Below are 21,235 nucleotides of genomic sequence, written 5' to 3'. Positions count from 1 at the left end.
AACTCAATTGCTGCAACCCAGATGTTCTGGGCCATAACCATTCAAAGGACACGGGGTTTTTTTGGCTTCTAATTCTTGGATTCTCCTCTCAAAACTCATAATTGCTCAACTTCCATCATAATTTGCAGCTAAGCAAGTCTTATATGAAATGAGCGCGCCTAAAACAACTCTATGGTCGTCATGGAGACGAATGACAATGTCGAGATCCTAGTGCACGTCACAGCTCCATGCAGGGCTGTCGACGATGCGCGTTACCGCGCCCTGGCACAAGCATATCTGGACTTTAATCCGGCGAGCCGAACAAAGATACTGGATGAACGCTCACAGGGCGGTGCAAACACTGTCATTCCAAGCTCACAGGCCGAGCCAGTTGCTTCGCAGTCGACTACGTTTCACGCCCTGGTTCCGAGCAGCGATGCGACCCAACTGCATACTTCGCCCCCGAGACCAAATCGATCACCTCAGCAATCATTCATGAGCGTTCAGCTATCATTTAGGAGTGTGCTGGATAACATCAACTCCCCGGGCTTAGGAAGGCCTGTCCTGGATGTAGTCCCCTCATCACAGCCAGATGTACAGACACAACTTTCTCAGGCTAGCTGGAGAGCTCCCCCAAGTGTCATTGGGGACTCACAGCCTGTTAACGATATCAGCCTAGCTGAGTTCTCATCTCCAAGTCGCCTGTTTGAGCACTTGGCATGCCAGTTCGACAGTCCAAATGTTGGAAGCTCCCAACAGACACAGCCACAAGGCCGGCATCAAGTGTCCGAAGCGCCAGTAGAAGAAGAATACGGGTACGGTGAGGATGGAAGCGAGGAAGAGGACGATGGGCAGGTTGTTCTTGTCACTTCAAGTGATCCTCCCACAGCTGTTGACGAGATCCCTCACGGTCCCGCGTCTTCAGCAGAGAATATCATCCTGAACACTCCGTTCCCGGCCTTCAAGCAGCCGCAAACTCGCAGCTCTCCGCTGGGTCAGATCATCCAAGACACGCCATGCCAGCCTTCACGTAAGAGACCACTGGCCTCCTCGCCGTCCCGGGCAGGTTCTGAACCACCACTTTCTTCCAAACGGCATAAGCGTTCTGCCCCGATCTCAGAGTCAAGGTCATTAATAACACGAAGCACTTCGGATGTTGGGCCTACCGCCTCAAGTAACTTTTACCGCACAATCCGTCCTCCGAACGAGCGGCATCTGACCTACCTCGAACGCTCTGAGATCCATCCTACGGGACCACCTGTCGCTAGCACCCAGCTCACGCCTGATGACCTTCTGACCCCAAAATTGAGAGAGCTTGCTCGCCAGCTCAACCTCTCGAAACGTTTCCGGCCCGCAGAACAAATGCGCGAACTAAGGCCGTTCGAGAGAGGGCATTGGTTGCTTGACTGGTCCAGTTGGCGGCCGACGCTACGCGAGCGGGCGTGGCACTTTCTTACGGACTACCTCCTTGAAGGCTTTGCGGGGTGGGGTGTCTGGTGCAAACGTGCGGAAGACTGGTCATGGCTGAGGGTTTACTGTTGGGGTCACGTTGTTGGACATATCTATCTTGCTCTTTATCTGGCTAGCGAGAGGGCGTTAAAAACGGATACTGCTCGGTGGGTGGATGGAGCCGGCGATGTAATTGTCATCACCAACGGCCATGAGAACTCCGAGTCTGGGGACAGCATCGAGGATGTTGTCTAGGGTTGGTGAGAAGGGCGATGTGCATCATTTGGCGTTATTGTTCGTGTTGTGTTAGCGAGGCGCTTCTTTGACTTCCTTGGCTGGGTGGTACAGAATCAGGACTTTGGATACAGCTCTCAAATGCTTTTGTTATACAAGATTTCATCATGTTGACGGCTGGGAACTTGCACACAGGGAGCAAGTTGACTTCTAGTTTTGTCGCCAAAATTCCAATATCTGGTATCTGGACTTTAACAAGGGGACTTTGCGCTGTCTTCTGAGAATCGAACCAGTGGTAACAAAAGATAACAAAAAGGGAACCCCTATGATGTATAAGTGGTACAAGAAAGCAACAGGCCTCGCTAACAGTCACCCTCATTTTTCTCACTTCGTACACGGCCAGCCCAGCTAATTGCGAATGCAGATCAGGCGGAGTTTACTTTAAGTTGCGACCCCTGCACAGATGCGATTCAATTTGTTGAAGTCCACTCAGCCCTCTCCAGGAAGTAAAGAGACATTTTTCTTTACTCGGGTGACTGAGATCGTTTGACGGTACGACCCAGTACGCTGAGTGTTTCGCGGGCATATCGATCAGCCGTGGCCTTCGCCAAATCCTCATAGGTAGCCTTCTCGGACTGCGGAAGGTTCTTCCACTCGTCGGCTAGTCTCCTGGATACATCGTTGGCGCGCTGGCCGGCAAAGTCGCCATTGGCCCACCGGGCCGCAGTGAAGATTGTGTACGCTGATTGCGGCCTCTTGGGCTGGCGCTCATCGCGAATCGCGCGCGGCACGTCTTTTCCCCTGGCACTGCGAAGGCGCGCGCGGGCGCGGTTGGCGTCGGCGACCTCCTGAGGCGTGTGAGACTCCACCCAAGCCTTGTACGCGGCGTTGTTGGTAAGCTTGTTCTCCTCGGCCGTCTGTTGCAGACGCTGTGTTCATAACAAAGGACATCAGCTGTTGTACTTCCAAAATGTCGGAAAAAGAATCCTCCAAGGCGAAGAACCACCTACCTGGGCCTCGTATGAGGACAAGTTCTTGAAATCCTCGGAGATTTGCTTCATTCTGTTGGCTAGGGGAACGTTCCATGACTGGCTCTTGTTCTGCTGTGAGGAGTACACTGTCCACGCCGTCGCAGGCAGGAGCTTAGGCTCTGTGAGCAGCGCCGCCTTCTTCCACGCCCGAACATCAAGCTTGAGTTTTTCCTCAGGTGTCAGCTCCTTCTTAACCCGTTTCTTAGCTGCTGGCTTCTTGACGGCCTTCTTCGCCTTGGGCTTCTTTGCAACAACTTTCTTCTTGGGGGCTGCGGCCTTCTTCGTCGTAGTGGTCGAAGAAGTGGCTTTGGCTGGCAAACGGGCCCATTGGGTGGTAGAGAATGCGCGGCATGCGACGCGCACTACGAGTTGAGATCGCGGGATAGCCAATGGTGCGGCACGGAGGAGTAGGCGCTGGGCCGCTGCGCGACCGATTGCTGTCAACATAATGTGAAGTTTCTGGGCGTGTGGGGGCTCCTTGTAGTTGTTCGACCTGAGCTGAAATTCTGGGTTGAAGATGGTTTCGCTTGTGTATTTCGAGTTCACTCGACAGGGCGAATCGAGGGGGGGAAGTTGGAAGAATGGCTCCTGAGCGACGTTCCGGATAGGAACAGAGCAGCTGTAAGGAAACGGAGTGGTCGGAAGATCTGACGGTGCAAGTGCCGTCCGTGGTGTTCACAAAAATGACGAGCGAGGGACTGAGAGCATGCGACCTGACCTTGGTCTACCTCCTTGTGTTTTACCACAACCCCTGGAGCTTCCCTGTAGCGAGTACCGAGGTGGTAGCACATACTAGATCGTAATGGGAAGTACCCAGTACTTTCCTCACTTTCTCGCTATACCAGCTCTCCAAGCTGACCCGTTTCGGTAAGTCCACCTTAAGTGGTGGCCCCATTTGTTAGGCACCACCCTGACGCAGCAGTAGCCAGCCAGCAGTAGTGCAGCACTTAGCAGCGGCCAGCAGAGGCACCCACGGGACGCGAAGCTCAGCACAGCAACCCCCAGTTCATCTACATACCTTCCCGACCATCACTTAACGAACAACCAACGACTTTACCCCCACACGCAAACGATAGCGATTCTTGCTATCTCTTCCTCCAGCTTTTCCTCAAATACACGCAGCCAGTCATCATGGATCACAGACCGCAAGCTTGGGGCCGTGTACGCATCTCCCTCTACCCTCAGCCTTGCATCATGGACTAATAGACTGAACCCCTCCCATAGCCCAGAGACGACGTCTACGGAGCTTACGATGCATCTTATATGAACCTTAACGGCCCTAACCAAGCGACACAAGCTCCCATTGTTACGGGCACATCAGTCATTGCCATCAAGTTCAGCGAAGGTGTTGTCATCGCTGCCGATAACCTGGGTACACTAGCCAGCTTTCCCGACCCCTCAAAGACAAATCGAATACTGACATTTCTGCTCAACAACAGCATCCTACGGCTCTCTTGCCCGATTCACCGACGTCAAGCGTCTTCGCACCTTTGCCGACTCTACCGTCGTCGGCTTTGGTGGTGATGTCTCCGATATGCAGTTCCTCGATCGCCACCTCCAGTCCCTCGACATTGAGGAGTCTTACGACCTGTCCTCTAACCAGCCTGCGCGTCTCAATGCCGCCAACCTGCACAAGTACCTGTCCAAGCTCCTTTACAAGCGTCGCTCTGATTTCGACCCTCTCTGGAACCACCTCCTTGTTGCCGGCCTGGACGACGCTGGCAAGCCTTTCCTCGCAGCCGCCGATCTTCTCGGCACTACCTTCACCTCTCCCTCCCTGGCCACTGGCTTTGGCTCTGCTCTCGCTCAGCCCATCATGCGCCGCTATGTTCCGGATGAGGAGGCCGCCGCTAAATTGTCCAAGGAGCAGGCTATTGACGTCATTAAGGAGTGCATGAAGGTGCTTTTCTACCGCGACGCTCGCAGTTTGGACTCGTACTCTATTGCTGTTGTGACCAAAGATGGAGTGGACCTGAAGGAGAACGAGAAGCTGGAGAAGCAGAGCTGGAAGTTTGCGGAACGGATCCGTGGCTACGGCACCCAGGTTGTTTAGGCCGTATAAACATCAAGGGGACAGATTCGATGGGAACTAGAGGAATGAAATGACATTTATTGGTTTACTGGGATAGCCGCTTGCGATTGATCATGTGGGATTACTACAGGCGATTCTAGAGGAACAGAAGAGACAAGTCCAAGGGCGACTTTCCTTCCATGTGTCATCAGCATCACGAAAAGGATCGAGGTGTTTGAGTGTAACACTAAATGAAATAGACAATATTGCTTTCATTGTTTCAGGTTGCCTTACTGGGCATTTAACCTCAAAAATACGCCCCTTTATCTTGACAGGCCCTAAATCTACCATGCTGGACCATTTCCCTCATTTTCACAATACCGAGTAATACATCTAAGGGCTTCTCCACATCTGATTCGCCTCCAATCAGCCCGCTGTGACATTAAATAGCACCAAAGGGCCAGCCTTCCTTTTGGCAACCCAACTCCTATGGCGAGACAAGCATCTGACAAAAAAACCAACCTCGTTTACTCTTTGCAAGCCGTTTACTCGACGGTGACGGACTTGGCCAGGTTACGAGGGAAGTCAACGTTCAGGCCCTCCATGACAGCAAGCCAGTAGGCGATCAGCTGCAGGGGAACGACGTTCAGAATACCCTGCAGGACGTCGACGGTCTTGGGGATCTCGATCTTCTCAGCCTCGCTGGACTTGAACTCCTCATCGGCAGGGTTGCAGATGACGATGGGCTTACCGCTACGAGCAATAACTATTCGACACAATTAGTACTAAACACCGAGAATATCAACGACTATCATAACATACCTTGCTGGTAGGCGTTGAGCGACTTCTTGAACAGGTTATCGCGAGTGAGAATCATAATGATGGGCAGGTTCTCGTCGACGAGGGCCAAAACACCGTGCTTCAGCTCACCAGACATGACAGCCTCGCAGTGAAGATAAGAAATTTCCTTGATCTTCAAGGCACCCTCAAGGGCAGTGGAGAACTGACTACCACGGCCGAGCAGCAACAGACTCTTCTGGTTTTGGAAGGTCTTGGAGCAGAGCTCCTTAATAGACTGGTCCTGGGTAAGGATGTCCTTGATTTGCTCGGGGATCTTAGCAAGACCCTCCATGATCTCTTCACGACGCTTCTGCTTGGAAGCACGGTCCTCGCTAAGGGAGAGCGCAAACATGACCATGGCGATGAACTGAGAAGTGTAGGCCTTGGTAGATGCAACGCCGATCTCAGGGCCGGCGTTGACGTGAACACCGCAGTGAGTGAGAAGGGAGATGGAGGAACCAACAACGTTGACGATACCAACGGTCAGGGCACCGCGCTCCAAGCAGTAGCGAAGAGCCATAAGGGAATCGGCGGTCTCACCAGACTGGGAGACGAAGACGCAGGTGTCATCACGGAAGACGGGAGCCTGTCTGTCAAGGAAGTCGGAGGCCAACTCGACGGCGATGGGGATTTCAGCCAACTCCTCAAACACACCACGGACAGCCATGCATGAGTGATAACTAGTACCGCACGCAATGAAGATGATTCTGCGGCAGCGGCGGATGGTCGAGATGTAGGAGCGAAGACCACCGAGGGTGACGGTCTTGTTGGCACTGTCAAGACGACCTCTCATCGTGTTGACAACGGACTCGGGCTGCTCGAAGATCTCCTTCTGCATGAAATGGTCGAACTTGCCCTTCATGATCTCTTGGAGCTCAAGCTCCAGGGTCTGGATGGTGCGCACGTTGGAGCTGCCATCGGCCTTCTTAAGACGGTGGATGTTCAACGATCCCTCGTGGATGTGAGCAATATCGTCGTCCTCAAGGTACATGACCTTCTTAGTGTGCTCTACAATTGCAGAGGGGTCAGAGGAGAGGAAGAATTCGGTGGGCATGGGCATGCCATCGTCAGTCATAAAAGCACGCGACTGGGAGCGGTGCAGGAGTGACTTGTCAGGAGCGCCCAGCAGAGCATTGGGGTTCAACAGGTTGTCCTGCTTCTTGAGGGCAGCATTTTGGGAAGCGGCCTCGGCGGGGAGAGCAGCCTGCTCATCGGCGTACTCGACATCGACGAAGTCGACCTTCATGCGCTTCTGGGTCTTGACACCGATGACAAGAGGAGAGCCCTTGCGGGCAGCGATGACCTCGTGGGGGTAGTGGACGGACTTGATCAGCAAGCCGTAAGCACCCTCGAGCTCGTTGATGACGGCCTTGGCAAGATCGGTGAAGCCGACCTTGGGGTGCTGGTCATACAGGTACTTGGCGAGCTTAGCAATGCACTCGGTATCGGTGTCGGTCTCGAACTTGAAGCCCTTGGCGGCCAAGAGGGTCTTGAGCTCCTTGTAGTTGGTGATGATACCATTGTGGACGACGGTGAACTCCCAAGTGGGGTCAGATCTGTTTAAAGAATTGTCAGCGACAAGTAATTTACAGGACAAAAACTCCAAAGCGAAAGTTTGCTATTGTTCGTTCGAGTGGCACACGTACCTGTGGGGGTGGCAGTTCAGACGAGAAGGGGGACCGTGAGTAGCCCAGCGAGTGTGGGCGATACCGGCATGTGAGTCGAAGTACTTGGTCTCGTCGACCTTGGACTCAGCAATGAGCTCCTTGAGCTTAGCGACCTTGCCAACCTCCTTGAAAGCGAAGACCTCCTTCTTCTTGTCGCCGTCGATAGCTAGACCAGCTGAGTCATAGCCACGGTACTCGAGACGGGAAAGACCTGGTGACGGTGTCTTGTCAGCAAGAAGAACTTCCGAGGAGAGTGGGTGGAGCTGATTGGCTCCAATTGGAGCTTTCAGGAGGCGGTGTACTCACCGTTGATCAGAGTCTCGAGGATGAATTTACGGTCCTTCTCCACCAGGTAGTTGACGTAGCCGAAAATGCCACTGTCGGGGAAATCGTGTCAGCTCACTGATTCACATTATTCCCAATGGCCTCCATGGCGAGTGTTTGAGCCGCCTTTTCGGTTCGCCCAGGCTGCATGGAGGGGGGAGGTTGTGGGCAAGCTTTCAGGGGGAGAGGGGAGAATTTGGGGACATACCACATGTTGAATTCGACGCAAAAAAAGAAGCCCAGAAAAAGACGTAAATACCAATTCGCAGAGAGAAGAGAGAGACCCTAGATGGAGAAAGAGGTCGAGGAGATGGCGATGAGGGGTATCAAGAAGAGCGAGAGAGATGGATAGTTGGATCGAGAGAGAATGAGCAGAACAAAGCCGATGGTAAGAAGGCGGGAGCTGAGCAGCTTTATGTGTGTGCTGGACAACTGGAGAGAGGAGGGGAGGCGTGTATTGTGTACGTGGAGAGAGCACAGAGTAGCGCCTAGAGGCGTGAGAGGCGTGGAGGTGGGCGGTGGGCGGGGTGGTAGCAGGGGCGTGCTCGTATTGATGATGGATGACAGAGGAGGGGAGGGGGGAAAGGGCGCAACACGGGTTGAGGTGAGAGGCAGACGTCTGCTTATTGTTACCAACGCTAAGGCAGGCGAGGCATGGTATGGAGGCAAGAAAGACACAAGAGACAGCTATTTGTGCCAGCTTGTGCGTTGATGGATACGGATGTGAAGATCGCAGTCGAGCCTGGCCCGACGTCGAACAAAGTTAATAGCTTAAGCATGTCAATCGGTGGCCTGTGAAGATGAGGCTCATTTGGTTGAACAAGCTGCCGACAAGCACAAAAGCACAAGCAGCAGCAGTGAGTGCTACCAATATCTGGCCGAATTCTAGTGATTGATTGTCTTGCAAGCAGACGAAACAGCTCTGTTCTCGTTCCCGTCCCGTTTGATTGTCTGAGCCATCAGTGTCTGGCTGTCTTCGCTCGCTTGCGTTGGATGTTCGGGTATGCCAGACAGATCAAACTAGACGGAAGAAGTGAGTTGTCTAGCATATCTTGACAAGGGTGGCATACACAGCATGTCAGGACTCAGCAGGCGCTGTGACAACGAATGGATCTGGATTCGATGGGCTGGCAGGAAGCCTGAAGTGCTTCTGGAGGTGACATGGTCTAGGAGAGAAGGCCACGGACCTGGCCAGCCAGTTGAGAGCTGAGGAAGCAGGAGTGAGGGGCAGCTTCTGGAGAGAGCCCCACCTCACCGGCAACAGCACACCTCACTAACAACAGAACACATCCTGCAGCAATAACAACAGCCCAATTCCATTACCTACTTGCATAACAGCAGCATCATGGCTATCCGTGTGCCCTACGAACATCTTAGATTGCTTCACATCTTCAACTCGGGTCATTTACATATCCTTGTGAAAGGTAGATCCCTGTGACGTCTTGTCCTGTCAGTGTGCCCTGGCAGGAAGTGTCGTCTTTTCCAGTGACATGTTCAGGCGTGAGAGTGGGCGCGGGCGCAGGCGCAGCGCGGGAGACCGCCCACACTCCTCCTCGTCCTCAAGGTACGGATATGTGGTGCCTCCAGCCCTCTTTTTGCTCCTTGGCTGTGGCGCCATTCCCTGGCTCGGCCACTCGGCTGCTACACTAGCCCAGAAGATCGTCTTGGGTACGTACCGTCAACAACACACAGGTGCGGGAGCAACTCTGCTTTTCATCTAACATCCTGTTACGGATACAGTGATGCTGAGGAGAAAAGGGTTGATCTTCCAGTACATCTGCCCTCTAGTTACATCCCCTGTTGCCCCTGAACGCTTTCTGCAAAGAATGAGATGCCAGGCTAGGCAGCATATTTATCTTGCCTTGTGTTAAGCGTATATCTCCAGAACCCCTGCGCTTGTCGTTTGCGTAGTGTCGCAACCGCTAGCAATTCTACATCAGTTGCAAGCTACTTTTTTTTTTTTTTTTTTTTTTTTTTTGGTTACGCTATGCTTTCCAAATCCAACAGACCTGCCAGGCACATAGCATGGCAAGCACCAGCTTGGGGCAAGCTCCCATCCAGCACAGCTCCTCCTACCGCATCTCATCATGTCCACTAGTACATAGCAATCTTTGTCAACCCTGACTGCTCCTCACAAATGCTTACCATCATCATACGCCACGCTTTCCATCTCGTTCTTTTCTCCAATGTCCGAGGCAGCGCCTCACCCTCTTGGTCTTCCCTTCGCCTCAACACAATCATCCAAGCTATCTCGCCCTTTTGCTCGTTCCGCGGCCTACCCTGCTTGGCCTTTCCTCCGGCTACCTTGCCTTACTTTCCGAGCACACACCCCTCCGATCTGCCCATGTGGCCCCCAATTCCTCCGTCCAATCCTTTTTCACCGTATCCTAAGATTCGATTAAGAAACCACCTCATCCCAACAACCAAAACGTTCTTAATTTTTTTTTTTTTTCAACCCATTGACTTACACACGCCGCCGCCGCAAACCCGTCCAGGCCAAGACCGAGAATGAAAGGGGCGACCGAAAAAGAAAAGAATTAGAGACTTCAAGAAACCAAAACTGCCATTAATACAGCGTCATCCCTTTTCGCTGTCACCGAATCCGGAAGTGAATGTTTTTTTCCCCGTGTAACCTCCAGTGAAGGGGAAAAAAAAAAAAAAAAAGACACCCATTCTCTTGGGGTTGATGCGGACGGCCACCTGCCTTGGCCATTCTCAACCCCACCCAAGTCCCAAGCACTCCGTCTGCCCTGTCCAACGACTTTTCCCTCAAGGGTTCCATCGCCGACATCATCACTCTTGACCCTTTCTTTCGTATTCCCTGGTCTCGGCCCCCAGCCCTCTGGGTGCAGACACCTTGTTTGTCCAACGCTAGAAGGAATCCAGTGGAGATCGTCGGCACTGCGACACCAGTCAACAGGAATTCCTACATAGTAAAGTCGGGTCCCCTGGTTTCTGCTGCTTGGCTCGGTTGCTGGTTACACCCATGGAGGAGAACTGGGGTGGAAGAAGAAGGAGGGTGAGGGTGGGGGCGTCCAGGTACGAAGGTAAAAAGGAAGGGAACAGCGCACTAAAAAAGGTACAGCCTCAATGGCGAATCGTGAGAATGGGCCAAAACAAAAAAGGGGGGCAAGCTATCGTCTACTCCGAAGACCGTATAGAAAATCACCAAAAATAACAACCCGCCCCGAGGAGAAAACCCTGCTAGGTCGCTTCTGCTGCAAATCACCATTTGGCATCCCCCAATGCCACCGCACATCGCGGCGCTTCATCGAATTTCGACCCAGATCTCCGACAACACGGCGGCAGATAACCCAGCTGGGGCTAAACAAACATGTTAGTCCAAAGGGCCAAGGCCAAAAGAAGCCTGTGCATCTGTCAACCGCTCCTTGCGCGCTGCCTAGGGCATTCTGATGTCAGCTTCAAAGTGGGTGCCATGTTCCAAGGTCCCTGGAAATGGTAAGCTGGACGAGGAAGGGATGGTGCGGGCCACATGGGGGATGGGTGAGCAACAATTGCTACCATACTGGCACAAGGCGACGACAACCAGCTCGTCTGAGAAGCTGTCACGATGGACGCCCAATGCAAGGACTTGATACTCCGTCTGCGGTGGACTTCCCGCATGCAGTTGCTGATATCCAGTGTCGCAGCAATCCTCGCATCGAAAACATGTGGCCAACCTTTGTCTCTATTCGTTGCCGTGCGAGATCATCCTGGCCTGCAATAGTCTCAGCTAAAGCCCCGCCGTCCGCATGCAGCAGCCTTCCCCTTTGCACGACAGGTTGGAATCGTCAAATTACAGATGCAGGACCTGACCTTTAGACCCTCCAAAGCTTACAATGTGCGACCTCCATTCCCCACCCGTTGGCTCTCTCCCCGTCAGATAGGATCACAAGCATGTGGCTTCTGTCAGAGAAAGAGATCATGTAAGACTCGAAAGGCATTCAAAACCAAATCGCATCCAGTAGAAACGCAGAAGAGCTTTCCTGCCTAAATCCACCCCCTCAGCTGTGGATGCGTCCGTCAGACGCTGTGGCTTGTCATCCACCCCATACAACCCTGGCCTTCTCAACAATAACAACAAACAGCGCTACCCATCCTGTTGCCTTTCCCAGCCCTACGCTGACTTCGGGTCTATTGGAATTTCTCCTCAGCCGAAGTCGCTCGATTCGACGGTCGTGGTGGATTACCCTGGAGGAGAGAAGCTCACTGCTGATAGCCTGGTCTGGTTTGGTCTACATACATCCTTCAGCACGTGGCGCCGGGTGAACTCCGCCTCCAACATTGTTCATCCTCTGTACCAGGCCCCCCCAGCCCAGCAGAGGCTGTGCACTATCAATAGCTTCAAAGGAGCGACGGGGGGAGAATAAAAAATACAAAATCGGAGCTGCGGCAAGCTTAGCTCCTCCCCATCCTTAGCCTCGCCAAACGCACCCAAGAGACCGGAGTGAGGCCCCGGCCAGTCTAAACTTGGTTCTTCTTTCAACAATCCGGGAGCCCAAGCGCTCCGTGTGCACGGGAACTCATACCGGCGATCGCCGTAAGGGTGTGCGAGCAACACCATAAACCTTGTTCACGATACGAATATCGACATTGTCGACGCTTTCTAGGAATGACCAGGACTCGTTTGCTGCAGTTTCTATTCACGTCCGTACGTCTCTATGATCCCACTGCCAACAACCCCAAACCTTGACTCGGGTATTGTACACTGTTTAACACATTAAAAGACTCCCGAAGCAGCCAAGACCCGATGATGTTTGTCCCAGCCGCCTCCGTTTTGATGTCTTTCTTCTGTCCTCTCCACGTCCCTCCTGATCATCATCATGATGGCGACTCCGCCTCCGAGCCGCCTTACAACTTCTGGTACTCGAGCTTGCCCTCCAGCTTCTTGGCCTCGGCGACCTTGCGCACCGCCTTGTTGAAGTCGTCCTGGTTGATTGCATCCCGATAGTCCTTGATGGCAAACAGACCACTGCACAAGCCCATGTTAGCATTCTTCAGGTCATCGTGAGGTGATGAGTGTATGACTTACGCTTCCGTAACGACGTTTCTCAAATCCGCACCGTTGAGACCATCGCTCATCTTCACCACGCTCTCAAAGTCAATCTCGCCCTCCGTCACCACACCAGACGCATGAATCTTGAGAATCTCCAACCGTCCGACCTCGTTCGGCAGAGCAATTTCGATCTTACGATCCAGACGACCGGCACGAAGCAGGGCGGGGTCGAGAGTATCGGGTCTGTTCGTTGCCATGATGATTTTAGTCTTGCCCAAGTAGTCGAAACCGTCGAGCTGGTTCAGCAGCTCCATGAGCGTTCTCTGAATTTCACGGTCTGCACTGGTTCCCTCGGAGAATCTGCGTCCACCGATAGCGTCGATTTCGTCCATGAAGATGATGCAGGGCTCGTGCTCCTTGGCGTATCCGAACATTTCGCGAATCAATCGTGCGGACTCTCCGATGTATTTGTCGACGATTGCTGACGAGACGACTATGATTTGGCCAGTGTTAGCATATGCTACCCTCTCATACATACTATGCAATCATTGTAGCTTGAGATTGTGCATGTACGTACCCTTCAAGAAGTTTGTTTCGAGACTGCTCGCGACAGCACGAGCCAGAAGTGTCTTTCCCGTACCGGGAGGTCCGTAGAGCAAAACACCCTTGGGAGGCTTGATGCCCACACGTAGGAAGAGCTCGGGGTTCTTGAGCGGCAGCTCGATAACCTCCCGCAGCTCGCGAATCTGGTCGTTAAGACCACCGATTCCGGCGAAGCTTACCTGACCAGGGTCTTCCAAAGACATGTTGTAAACGAGGGGGTCGACTTCGCGGGGAAGCATCCGCATGATGGTGAGTGTCGTCATGTCGAGGGCAACACGAGTGCCCTGCTTGAGCTTGGCCTTGTCGACCTTTGATCTGCATCCGACGACATATCTGGGGCCGGAGGAGGCCTTGACGATAACTATTGGCAAGAGTTTGGGTCAGCACAGTTTGTATACAGAGTCAAGCAGATGATGGCGGTAGCGGTGGTGATGGTGATAGCACTGGCAGTAGGCGTCGGTGGGGGAGGGAAAGAGGTGGAGGTGGAGGAGGCGGGATGCCCTCTACTCACATCTTTCGTCATCGAGTTGCTTCAGGACCTCGCCGATAATCTGACCAACACTCTGCAGCGCCTTGATGTTGTCCTCGGTACGGTCGTACTCCCTCTGCAGGTCCTTTATCTCAAGCCGGAGGGCCTTGAGCTTCGCCTCCCATTCTCGTGATTCGAGCAGCTTGCCACGGTACGAGTCGAGAGCCTTCTGGCGTTCGTCGTCGGAAGACATCTCTGGTTATGTGTGTTTTGGTGAAAAGAAGAAAAAGAACAAAAAATTGTAGAGTTTCGTGACCTCGTTGAGTTTGTAGGAGTCGTTTCGTGTCGGAATCGCTCGGGGGGGGGAGGCAAGATGAGGTCCGTCGGTCGGTGATGGTGGTGGTTGTGGTGGATAGCTATGGTGTATGTAATCGTTGTTTTCGGAGGTTCGATGTGAAGACGTACCTCCCGCTGCAGCCTTCTGCCTCACACACAGCACACGGCTCAGCTTCGACCAGCGCCTGTTGATCCCTGCCACCGAAGCTCTGCCGAGGGGCCTGTGATTGGCCGAGTTTCTGGTTTCCGGATAAACCTATCGCCGATGCGGTTCCTGCCGCCCCAGGAACGTCCCTACCAGGAAAAAGTTCATTCTAATGAGACGTCGGAGGCAGGAGGGCTACGGTAAGAACCTATTGTAACTTGCATGCAATCGTATTGTAAACTATACGTTGCGAGAGATTTTGTACTTTGAAACCAGCAGGAACTGCAGACAGCTCACGTCGTTCTATCAATAAGTCACTAAGATCCGAAGGAACTATGTATCCATTTGAACGGCTCAAGTTTCATCAAAATAAAAACTCGGTACAATCTTCGAGTTGATTTGTATTTACCTCCAAGTATATACTATGAATAATAAGAAATGATTGTCCTGACGCGTGTATATTCCATATCGCATTAGATGATGGATCAACGTCTCATAATCAAGCCTCCCCCATTCTGGATACTAGATATTGATGCCAATAAGTTGTGTAAGCTTGTTGTAGATGCATATATGTGATGCAGATGATGGTAGTCCTCCCAGAATAAATGGTAACAAACAAAAACATATCCACCGATAACTCCAGAAAAGACGGGTATTTGGGGGGCATCAATCGTAACGACGGTAGCCTGAGATACTTGTGTCCTTAGCCCTCCAGCTCAGACGTGATCTCCTCGCGGACCTTGCGGCACCACGCCATGACGGCTCTCTCGAAATTGATCCATACTTCAGGACTGCTGTTGTAAACGATGCCGAGAGCATCCACTTTTAGAAGAACCTCCCATCGCAGCTCTGCTGCCTTGGCCCAGTAACGAATGTTGTCAGCGCACCGATATGGCTTATCGGTGTCGGTGTGAAAGGTGGTAATTAAACCGAACCTCCGCTTCGACGTTTTCACTGCCGAGTTGTGGAGCTCGACAAGCCGAATTCCATTCTGCAGGCTTTGGAGAAATGGCGTGGGAAACTCGGTCGCTGAAGCTGCAGGCGTGTATTCCGGCAATGGCTCAGCGCGGGGATCAAGAGAGGCCATGAACGCCAATTCTCTTTCGACTTCTTTGCCAGTCCAATCGCCCTTCATCCAGGTCCAGCGGCTGCGCTCCGCCTTCTCTATCTCGACCATCTCCTCTTCCGTCTTCAGCATGCTGAAGAGCCCCTGAATCCAGGAGTTGAGAGTGACGTACTCATCATCCTTCATTCCACCAGCCCACTTCCGGGTTGCCATCTGTTTCAGGGTTTCCATGACGGAGAACAACTCCGTGCGTATCTCTTTTTCAGACTTGATGGCGTCCAGTCTTTCCGGAACTTCGTGGGCCGTATAGTAGTTCTTGGCAGCACGAATGGCAAGCGTCATGACATCAAGAATGTGCATGCCCTGGACTTCGAACCAACCCATCCCTCCTTTCTTTGGCGTGTTTGGTCGCGAGGCAGCTTCGGCGGCCGCCTTGGCGTTGGCTTCCTTGTTGTCCCTTGCATCTTTCAACGCAGCAGCGGCCTTCTCGAGAGACTGCGTAAGATCGGCCTTGAGCTCCTCGATCGTTGGCGGTTTGGGAATAGGCTTATGTCTGTGGATGTATGTACTGGTAGTGGGTGGTAGCACATCCTCCGGGTCGTCGAATTCGTCCGAGTAGTATTCTTCGGTAGGAGATTCCACCATGGGGCCAAACTGGTGGGAAGAAAGGTCGGGACTTAAAGATGGGAATGAAGATTCGCCATCAGAGCCAATTCTCGGCGATGACAGTCCGGAGCTGCTCACAGAAGAGAGGTCCAGACCTCCTTTCGCCTTGTTCTTCCTCGCCAACTGCGCACCCTTGCCGTCGAGGAGACCGGTCCGCGCAAAGTAATACTGCAAATGGGCAATGCTTCCTAAGCTCAGGACGCTTTCCCTGTGCCGGGCACTCGCAGCAAAGTCGGTACCCTGTGGCCGGACGAATCCTCGGCGGCGGCTGGAGCGGCCATCCATGCTGCTGCATGTTGACTGGCGAGAGGATACGAAGCTTACATCTGAGCGACGACTGTAGTTGCCGGAGGATTGTCTCGAGTTGCTTCCCAAGCTTCCCAAGGACTCGCGGGAGGTGCTGTCGGTGGTTGAACTATGAGAGACAGAAGATGCCGTCGACAGGCAGCGGGTAAGCTCAGGGCAGGCGCCAATAGCTGGAGTCGGGACGATCTCGGGCGAGGGGGAGTCGCATCGGAGAGAAGGAGGTTTCTCGTTCGCCGTAGCCATGATTTCGGTTGAATTATGGGAAAAGTCGAAAGTTTGGCTGCTCCTGAAGATGCGGGGTGGCAAAGGGTGGCCACACTTTTGGGGGGTTCTTTGGATAACGTCAAATGAAATGTAACGATTCAACAGAGAGTCTGTTGGTGTCTCGTCTCAGCTGGGGTATCGATGGTGCATTCAAGCCATGCGCCAGAGAGCGTGGGAGGGGGTCCCAAAACAATGTCGCAGTCCGGTGTGCAACAAGTAAAGCAGAAGTGATATGGGCAGCGGCGGTCTAAGTAACTGGGTGCACAGCAGCGTCCAGGGGTGGAGGTTGAAAGGAGATTCGGACGAAGGAACGTATGCCGGTGGTTCGAGAGACGTACGGCGTATTATTTCGTTGGGTGAGGTGTGGTAAGGAAGGTAATGTTTGGACAGCAGACAGGTAGAGAGCGAAGCGAGTTGGTCAACGGATAGTTTCCAGGTTGGACGAAGCGGCCAGAAAGTTTACTGACTCCTTCAACGCCAGCCGGTAAACAGGCGGGTCGGTCGGTAGGGCGAAGGTGAAAGGAAGGCAAGACCAGGAACCAACGGTAAGGTAAACCAGACAAGGTAAAGGCAGGGCAAGCTGGTGCTGGGAGCTGTGACACGACGCAACTTTCCGGCGTCAGGGGTTTGTGTTGGGCTCTGCCACAGCGGAGGTGCGGGTACGGTGAGTGCTTTGGTAGTCCAGCTGGCTCTCTTTGTGCCTGAGACTTTCCCGTTACCAGCTATGTTAGTGGGGATTCTGCAGTACCTTACACACACCTCCGGAGGGGAAAGGGGCCCCCGAAGGCGAAATGGAATTGATCTCTCTGATCAATCTCCAGCGGGCGAAATTGGGGGTCCAATAAGTGGCGTGCGGGTTACCAGGGAGGGACGGTTTAAATTGAACGTCGCGTCTCCTCCGAAGGTGGGGTGGAGGTAGGGGTAAGAGGGACGCGTGAAACGGAAGACGTTGTGCCTGCTTTCTTCTGCACGAAAGGACTTCTGTAATGCCTTGAGCAAGGTACGTAGTAAAGGTAGTCCAAGACGGAGAAGCAATTACCGTCTTCGCCCAAGGTCTTGCGCTTGGTTGGCTGACGTCTTGAATCAACACAAACACTGCCGCGCTAGAAGTCGCTATTGGTCCGAAGTATCTGGCGTGCTTTTGATAAGGTAATATAAAAATAACGAAACTCTGATCCTGCACTTGGACCAACGTATGTGTGTGTGTGTGTGTGTACCAGTAATGGTGCGCTGGTAGCGGGAAGGGCAAGGTCCCTTCCGGGTTACAGGTAATATCAATGAATTTTGATGAACCTAGGGAATTCGCTTCTCTAGCAAACCTGACTGGGGGAATGATCGCCTTCTTATCCAGCCGTCGATTCAACAACATATGCATGACCCAGGCCAATAACATCGAATCTCTCAAGGCGAACATTCACTCGGGGGAACTCATGCATCTTGACTCGGCAACGATTTACGAATAAGCACCGACACATTTGATGAGGAAAAAGCCAAGCGGGCGAGACCTTCTGCCGTGAATCCAGATGCTGGCCAAACGAATTTCAAAGGCCCCTCTGCTCCGAAGCTCTTGTTCACTTGCTTCTGTCGTCGTCCAGGCGGATTTCCGAGAAGATGGCATTTTCAGGGGCTCAAATTTTAAAAAGGTCTCCAGCAACTCGACCGGGTGACAAAGCCCATGTGGGTATTTTTAATCCGACAGACGCCTCCGCTCCGTGTTTCCCGACATCGAGATTAGCAAACCCTCGTCAATCCCAGACACGGGTTGATGGGCTCCCTCTCTCACGCTATAGTGCTCGATTGACTAATCAGAGACCCTTTCCGTGCGTGACAGACCTTAGAGGCGAAGCAATGTCTGGGGAATGACCAAGGAAGCAAACTCGCATCGAACTTTGATGTGCGAGTCTAGCCACATGGCGTCAAGGGGGGTTCAACATACCTCCATACCTTGCCCTACTACGTAGTACTCATGGTTTCTCCAGCCGCCTTTCTGGATTGTTGTTTTGTGTGTGCCTTGCCTGGTCGCTCAGAGACGACACCTCCATATTGTCTGTTAGCCAATGACTGCTAACGCCAATCTGGAGGAGAATTCCTCGCTTGTGCTTCGAAGTAGAAGTAGGCGTTCTGTTCGTATGTGGTCTGATTGGCAGGGTCGAAGCGGGAAGGTAACGATTCCGATAATCGATGCCACTGCCCCAACCGACCTTGACTTCAATCAAGCATGAAGAGGGAATGAAGCCCAATAGCCGGGCATTTGCTGAGTTTCAAGGACCCCCTTGGCATGAAGTAGATTCCAAGCACTGTCTTGAGGTGTGGCTTTCCGGAGGATCAGATGATGTAATTTTTGAGACTTGCCATTGACCACCCACGTCGTAATGTTGTGTATTTATTCTACAATCGCCGCTCCTCCTGACTGTTGCATTTCGCGCTCAATCGATTCCTGTTTTTGGTGTTATTTAGCCTGGAAATACTCTGTGGTTTGCCCCTCGTTCACAGCCAGTTTACACGCATCTGCTGTATGTGATAAATGCCCTTGGACGGTAATGCAAGTGATATGCAAGCCATCATGCCAACCGACTCTTGGTCGGCACCGTAATAATCTATCCTACCCACCCTTCAATCACCCCTGGCCCAACGAAAGCAGAATCGCGTTGGTTCTTGCTGACTGTAATGCACCAAGAGGTCATTTGAATTACAGTGGGCCACAATCAAGTGCCACCAGCTCCTCTTCTTTCCGTTCGGCTTGATGCAACCACGGACTCGGGTAACCTGAGCGGGACAACGCCGCCCTATCCTCCGAACTTCTTCTGTCACTTGTCCTCCCAACATTAGTGTATTTCCCAAATTTCAAAACGTCATTTGTAAGTCGGGGGAGATTGCCTGTGCCTTGCATAAGTTGGACGGCTTAAGTGCAGTGTGAATGCATCGTTAGCGTGCCACGGCTCAGTCCGACGCTACCAGAACTCCGCATATTTATTTTAAACTTATTGCTGCGTCTTTGCGTCACCTTTTCCATGAGCGACAATGTCGAATGCAGGTACTGGCACGTGAGAAACATGAAGCACAGAGATGATCTTTGAAACGCATGAGAGACAGAGACAACATGACAGTCGGTTGGTCAAGCCGTAATCAATGCAACGGCAGCCACTGTGCGTCCTCGCTTGCCCTGGCCAAAGAACACATGTCCAACTCTCTGGAAGCTGTGGGTGTTTGCTGGGCTTGAACCAGGGAGGGGAGAGGGGAGAGAGGGGGTCCACGGCACACGGCCCACGATCCGTCGACCCAAAGGGCAGGGTCACCCCGGCTCGTCTAATCTTCCATGAGCCTCCGAAGCTGCAGGGCTCCCGGCCTGGTGGCGGGTGACCAGGCCAGAACTGGGAACAGCTTCTGTGTGTTTGGCTCAAGGGTCAGACGAGAGAGGGATGAGAAAAGGCTTCAACTACCGCAAGTGGTGACACCCCGTTGCGACGTTGTAACTTACGGGAAATATGGTCAAGGCTCCTAAGGGCTGTCTCTGGAAACGTGGTGATCCACTGGCGAGCTCCTGGGGTCTCCAGGGTGATGAACTCGTGGTTCGTGAGCGCCGAGAAGTAATGGGTGAGATCGCTGGCTCATCTATCTGTTGGTGACTGCTCCATTGGCTCCGTTCTTCTCGAGCGCGAACGGACGGGGCAAGGGCCGACTGTGAAGTGTTAGCGCATCTTGCCGACTGTAACCGTGGCATCAAACTATTGTTTAGTGAGTGGCTTCTCCAGACTTCAATCAAAACCATTGTCACTGCAAGATGAAGATGGCCAACGGCCGAAGCGCAAAAAAGAACTTGGATAGGCTGGGGGGAGCACTATCAAATTTGGATTTGCCTACAGGTGACACGATGAAATTGGCCAGCAGTCGAGAAAGAACCACATACCAGCTTATTGTGGAAGCACGGATTTATACACGGCAACATGCTTTCGCGATAACTTTGGTCTGCACGATTTATGTATGGGGAAATTACGACCATCACAGAAGCCCCATCCCCTCTAGTCTCTTTTTCAGCGACGATAGGGGGCGCGGTACGCACAACGAGCCGAGGGTTCAGCACGCGTTTCATCGCACGTCGTAAGGGATTGAGCTCCGGCGACGACTGGATGGGGAACTCTCACCCTATCCCGTTAAGGTTGACAGGCGCGCGAGCTATGCCCCTCCGTGATGGCCCAAAGATATGCAATGGGAATAAAAACTGTGTAGGCATTACATAAGGTGAGGTAACGATTCTTGTTCTACAGCGTGTTTGAAAAGAAAAGAAAGTCAGATGGAACCTAAGTCCATTTGGGGCGGGTGCTTGACTCAGGTTGGAGCGTATCTCGGCTGGGCCATGCTGAGTTGAGCAGCCCGTGTAACATTGACGACGGAGGGGACGATGGTGAGGTAGCCATGTTTGCACCGTAGTATTTGTGGTTTCGTAAAAAGAATAAAACGAAAAAAAAAAAAAAAAAAAAAATCCAAAACAAATGCGGGACGCTGTAGAAGAAAGGAAAGAAAAGAAAAGAAGGAGGAGAAGGGGGAAGAAAACCACGACGAGAGCCCTTGTGCAGGCCACTGTGAGATCCTTATGCTTCCTTGACGTAGCCCGTCTCAACTCATCCCAATTCAATTCCAGTCCAGATCCAATCGATTCAATCTGGAAAGCGCTCGTTTCCTTTCCCTCTCTCATTCTCTCTCTCCCTCTTTCCTTCTTCCAACCAGACCAGTGCCTTATTTCCTTCTCTTTTCGTCTTGCCACAGTTTTAGCTTTGGCTCTTGCCTTCTGCGTCACTCCCTCACAAACCGTTGACTTTTATTTTATTTTATTTTCTTAATCCCATTATTT

At 52.6% G+C, this 21,235-nt stretch overlaps 6 protein-coding genes across 6 annotated transcripts; 2 read left to right on the top strand and 4 right to left on the bottom strand.

Moving 5' to 3' along the window:
- Positions 1-180: 180 nt before the first annotated feature.
- Positions 181-1,683, top strand: CTRU02_205531 (uncharacterized protein; the record flags this gene model as incomplete). Its single annotated transcript, XM_036722831.1, has 1 exon — positions 181-1,683. The coding sequence occupies one exon, from the start codon at positions 181-183 to the stop codon at positions 1,681-1,683; it is 1,503 nt and encodes a 500-aa protein (XP_036585728.1).
- Positions 1,684-2,186: 503 nt separating this feature from the next.
- CTRU02_205530 (HMG box protein) lies at positions 2,187-3,140 on the bottom strand (the record flags this gene model as incomplete). The annotated part of the gene is made up of 2 exons (XM_036722830.1): positions 2,187-2,591; positions 2,673-3,140. The coding sequence occupies 2 exons, from the start codon at positions 3,138-3,140 to the stop codon at positions 2,187-2,189; spliced, it is 873 nt and encodes a 290-aa protein (XP_036585727.1).
- A 684-nt stretch (positions 3,141-3,824) lies between these two features.
- On the top strand, positions 3,825-4,746 carry CTRU02_205529 (proteasome component pre4; the record flags this gene model as incomplete). The annotated part of the gene is made up of 3 exons (XM_036722829.1): positions 3,825-3,854; positions 3,918-4,065; positions 4,133-4,746. 3 exons carry the CDS (start codon positions 3,825-3,827, stop codon positions 4,744-4,746), a joined length of 792 nt encoding a protein of 263 aa, XP_036585726.1.
- A 503-nt stretch (positions 4,747-5,249) lies between these two features.
- Positions 5,250-7,748, bottom strand: CTRU02_205528 (glucosamine-fructose-6-phosphate aminotransferase; the record flags this gene model as incomplete). The annotated part of the gene is made up of 5 exons (XM_036722828.1): positions 5,250-5,470; positions 5,527-7,100; positions 7,191-7,422; positions 7,518-7,588; positions 7,744-7,748. 5 exons carry the CDS (start codon positions 7,746-7,748, stop codon positions 5,250-5,252), a joined length of 2,103 nt encoding a protein of 700 aa, XP_036585725.1.
- Positions 7,749-12,386: 4,638 nt separating this feature from the next.
- On the bottom strand, positions 12,387-13,856 carry CTRU02_205527 (26S protease subunit rpt4; the record flags this gene model as incomplete). The annotated part of the gene is made up of 4 exons (XM_036722827.1): positions 12,387-12,507; positions 12,568-13,024; positions 13,109-13,495; positions 13,646-13,856. 4 exons carry the CDS (start codon positions 13,854-13,856, stop codon positions 12,387-12,389), a joined length of 1,176 nt encoding a protein of 391 aa, XP_036585724.1.
- A 931-nt stretch (positions 13,857-14,787) lies between these two features.
- Positions 14,788-16,365, bottom strand: CTRU02_205526 (uncharacterized protein; the record flags this gene model as incomplete). Its single annotated transcript, XM_036722826.1, has 1 exon — positions 14,788-16,365. The coding sequence occupies one exon, from the start codon at positions 16,363-16,365 to the stop codon at positions 14,788-14,790; it is 1,578 nt and encodes a 525-aa protein (XP_036585723.1).
- Between the last annotated feature and the right edge of the window lie 4,870 nt (positions 16,366-21,235).

This window comes from Colletotrichum truncatum (assembly GCF_014235925.2).
Source record: "Colletotrichum truncatum strain CMES1059 chromosome Unknown Contig_0003, whole genome shotgun sequence".
Taxonomy (NCBI): Eukaryota; Fungi; Ascomycota; class Sordariomycetes; order Glomerellales; family Glomerellaceae; genus Colletotrichum; species Colletotrichum truncatum.
This window is presented reverse-complemented; position numbering and strand designations above follow the sequence as displayed.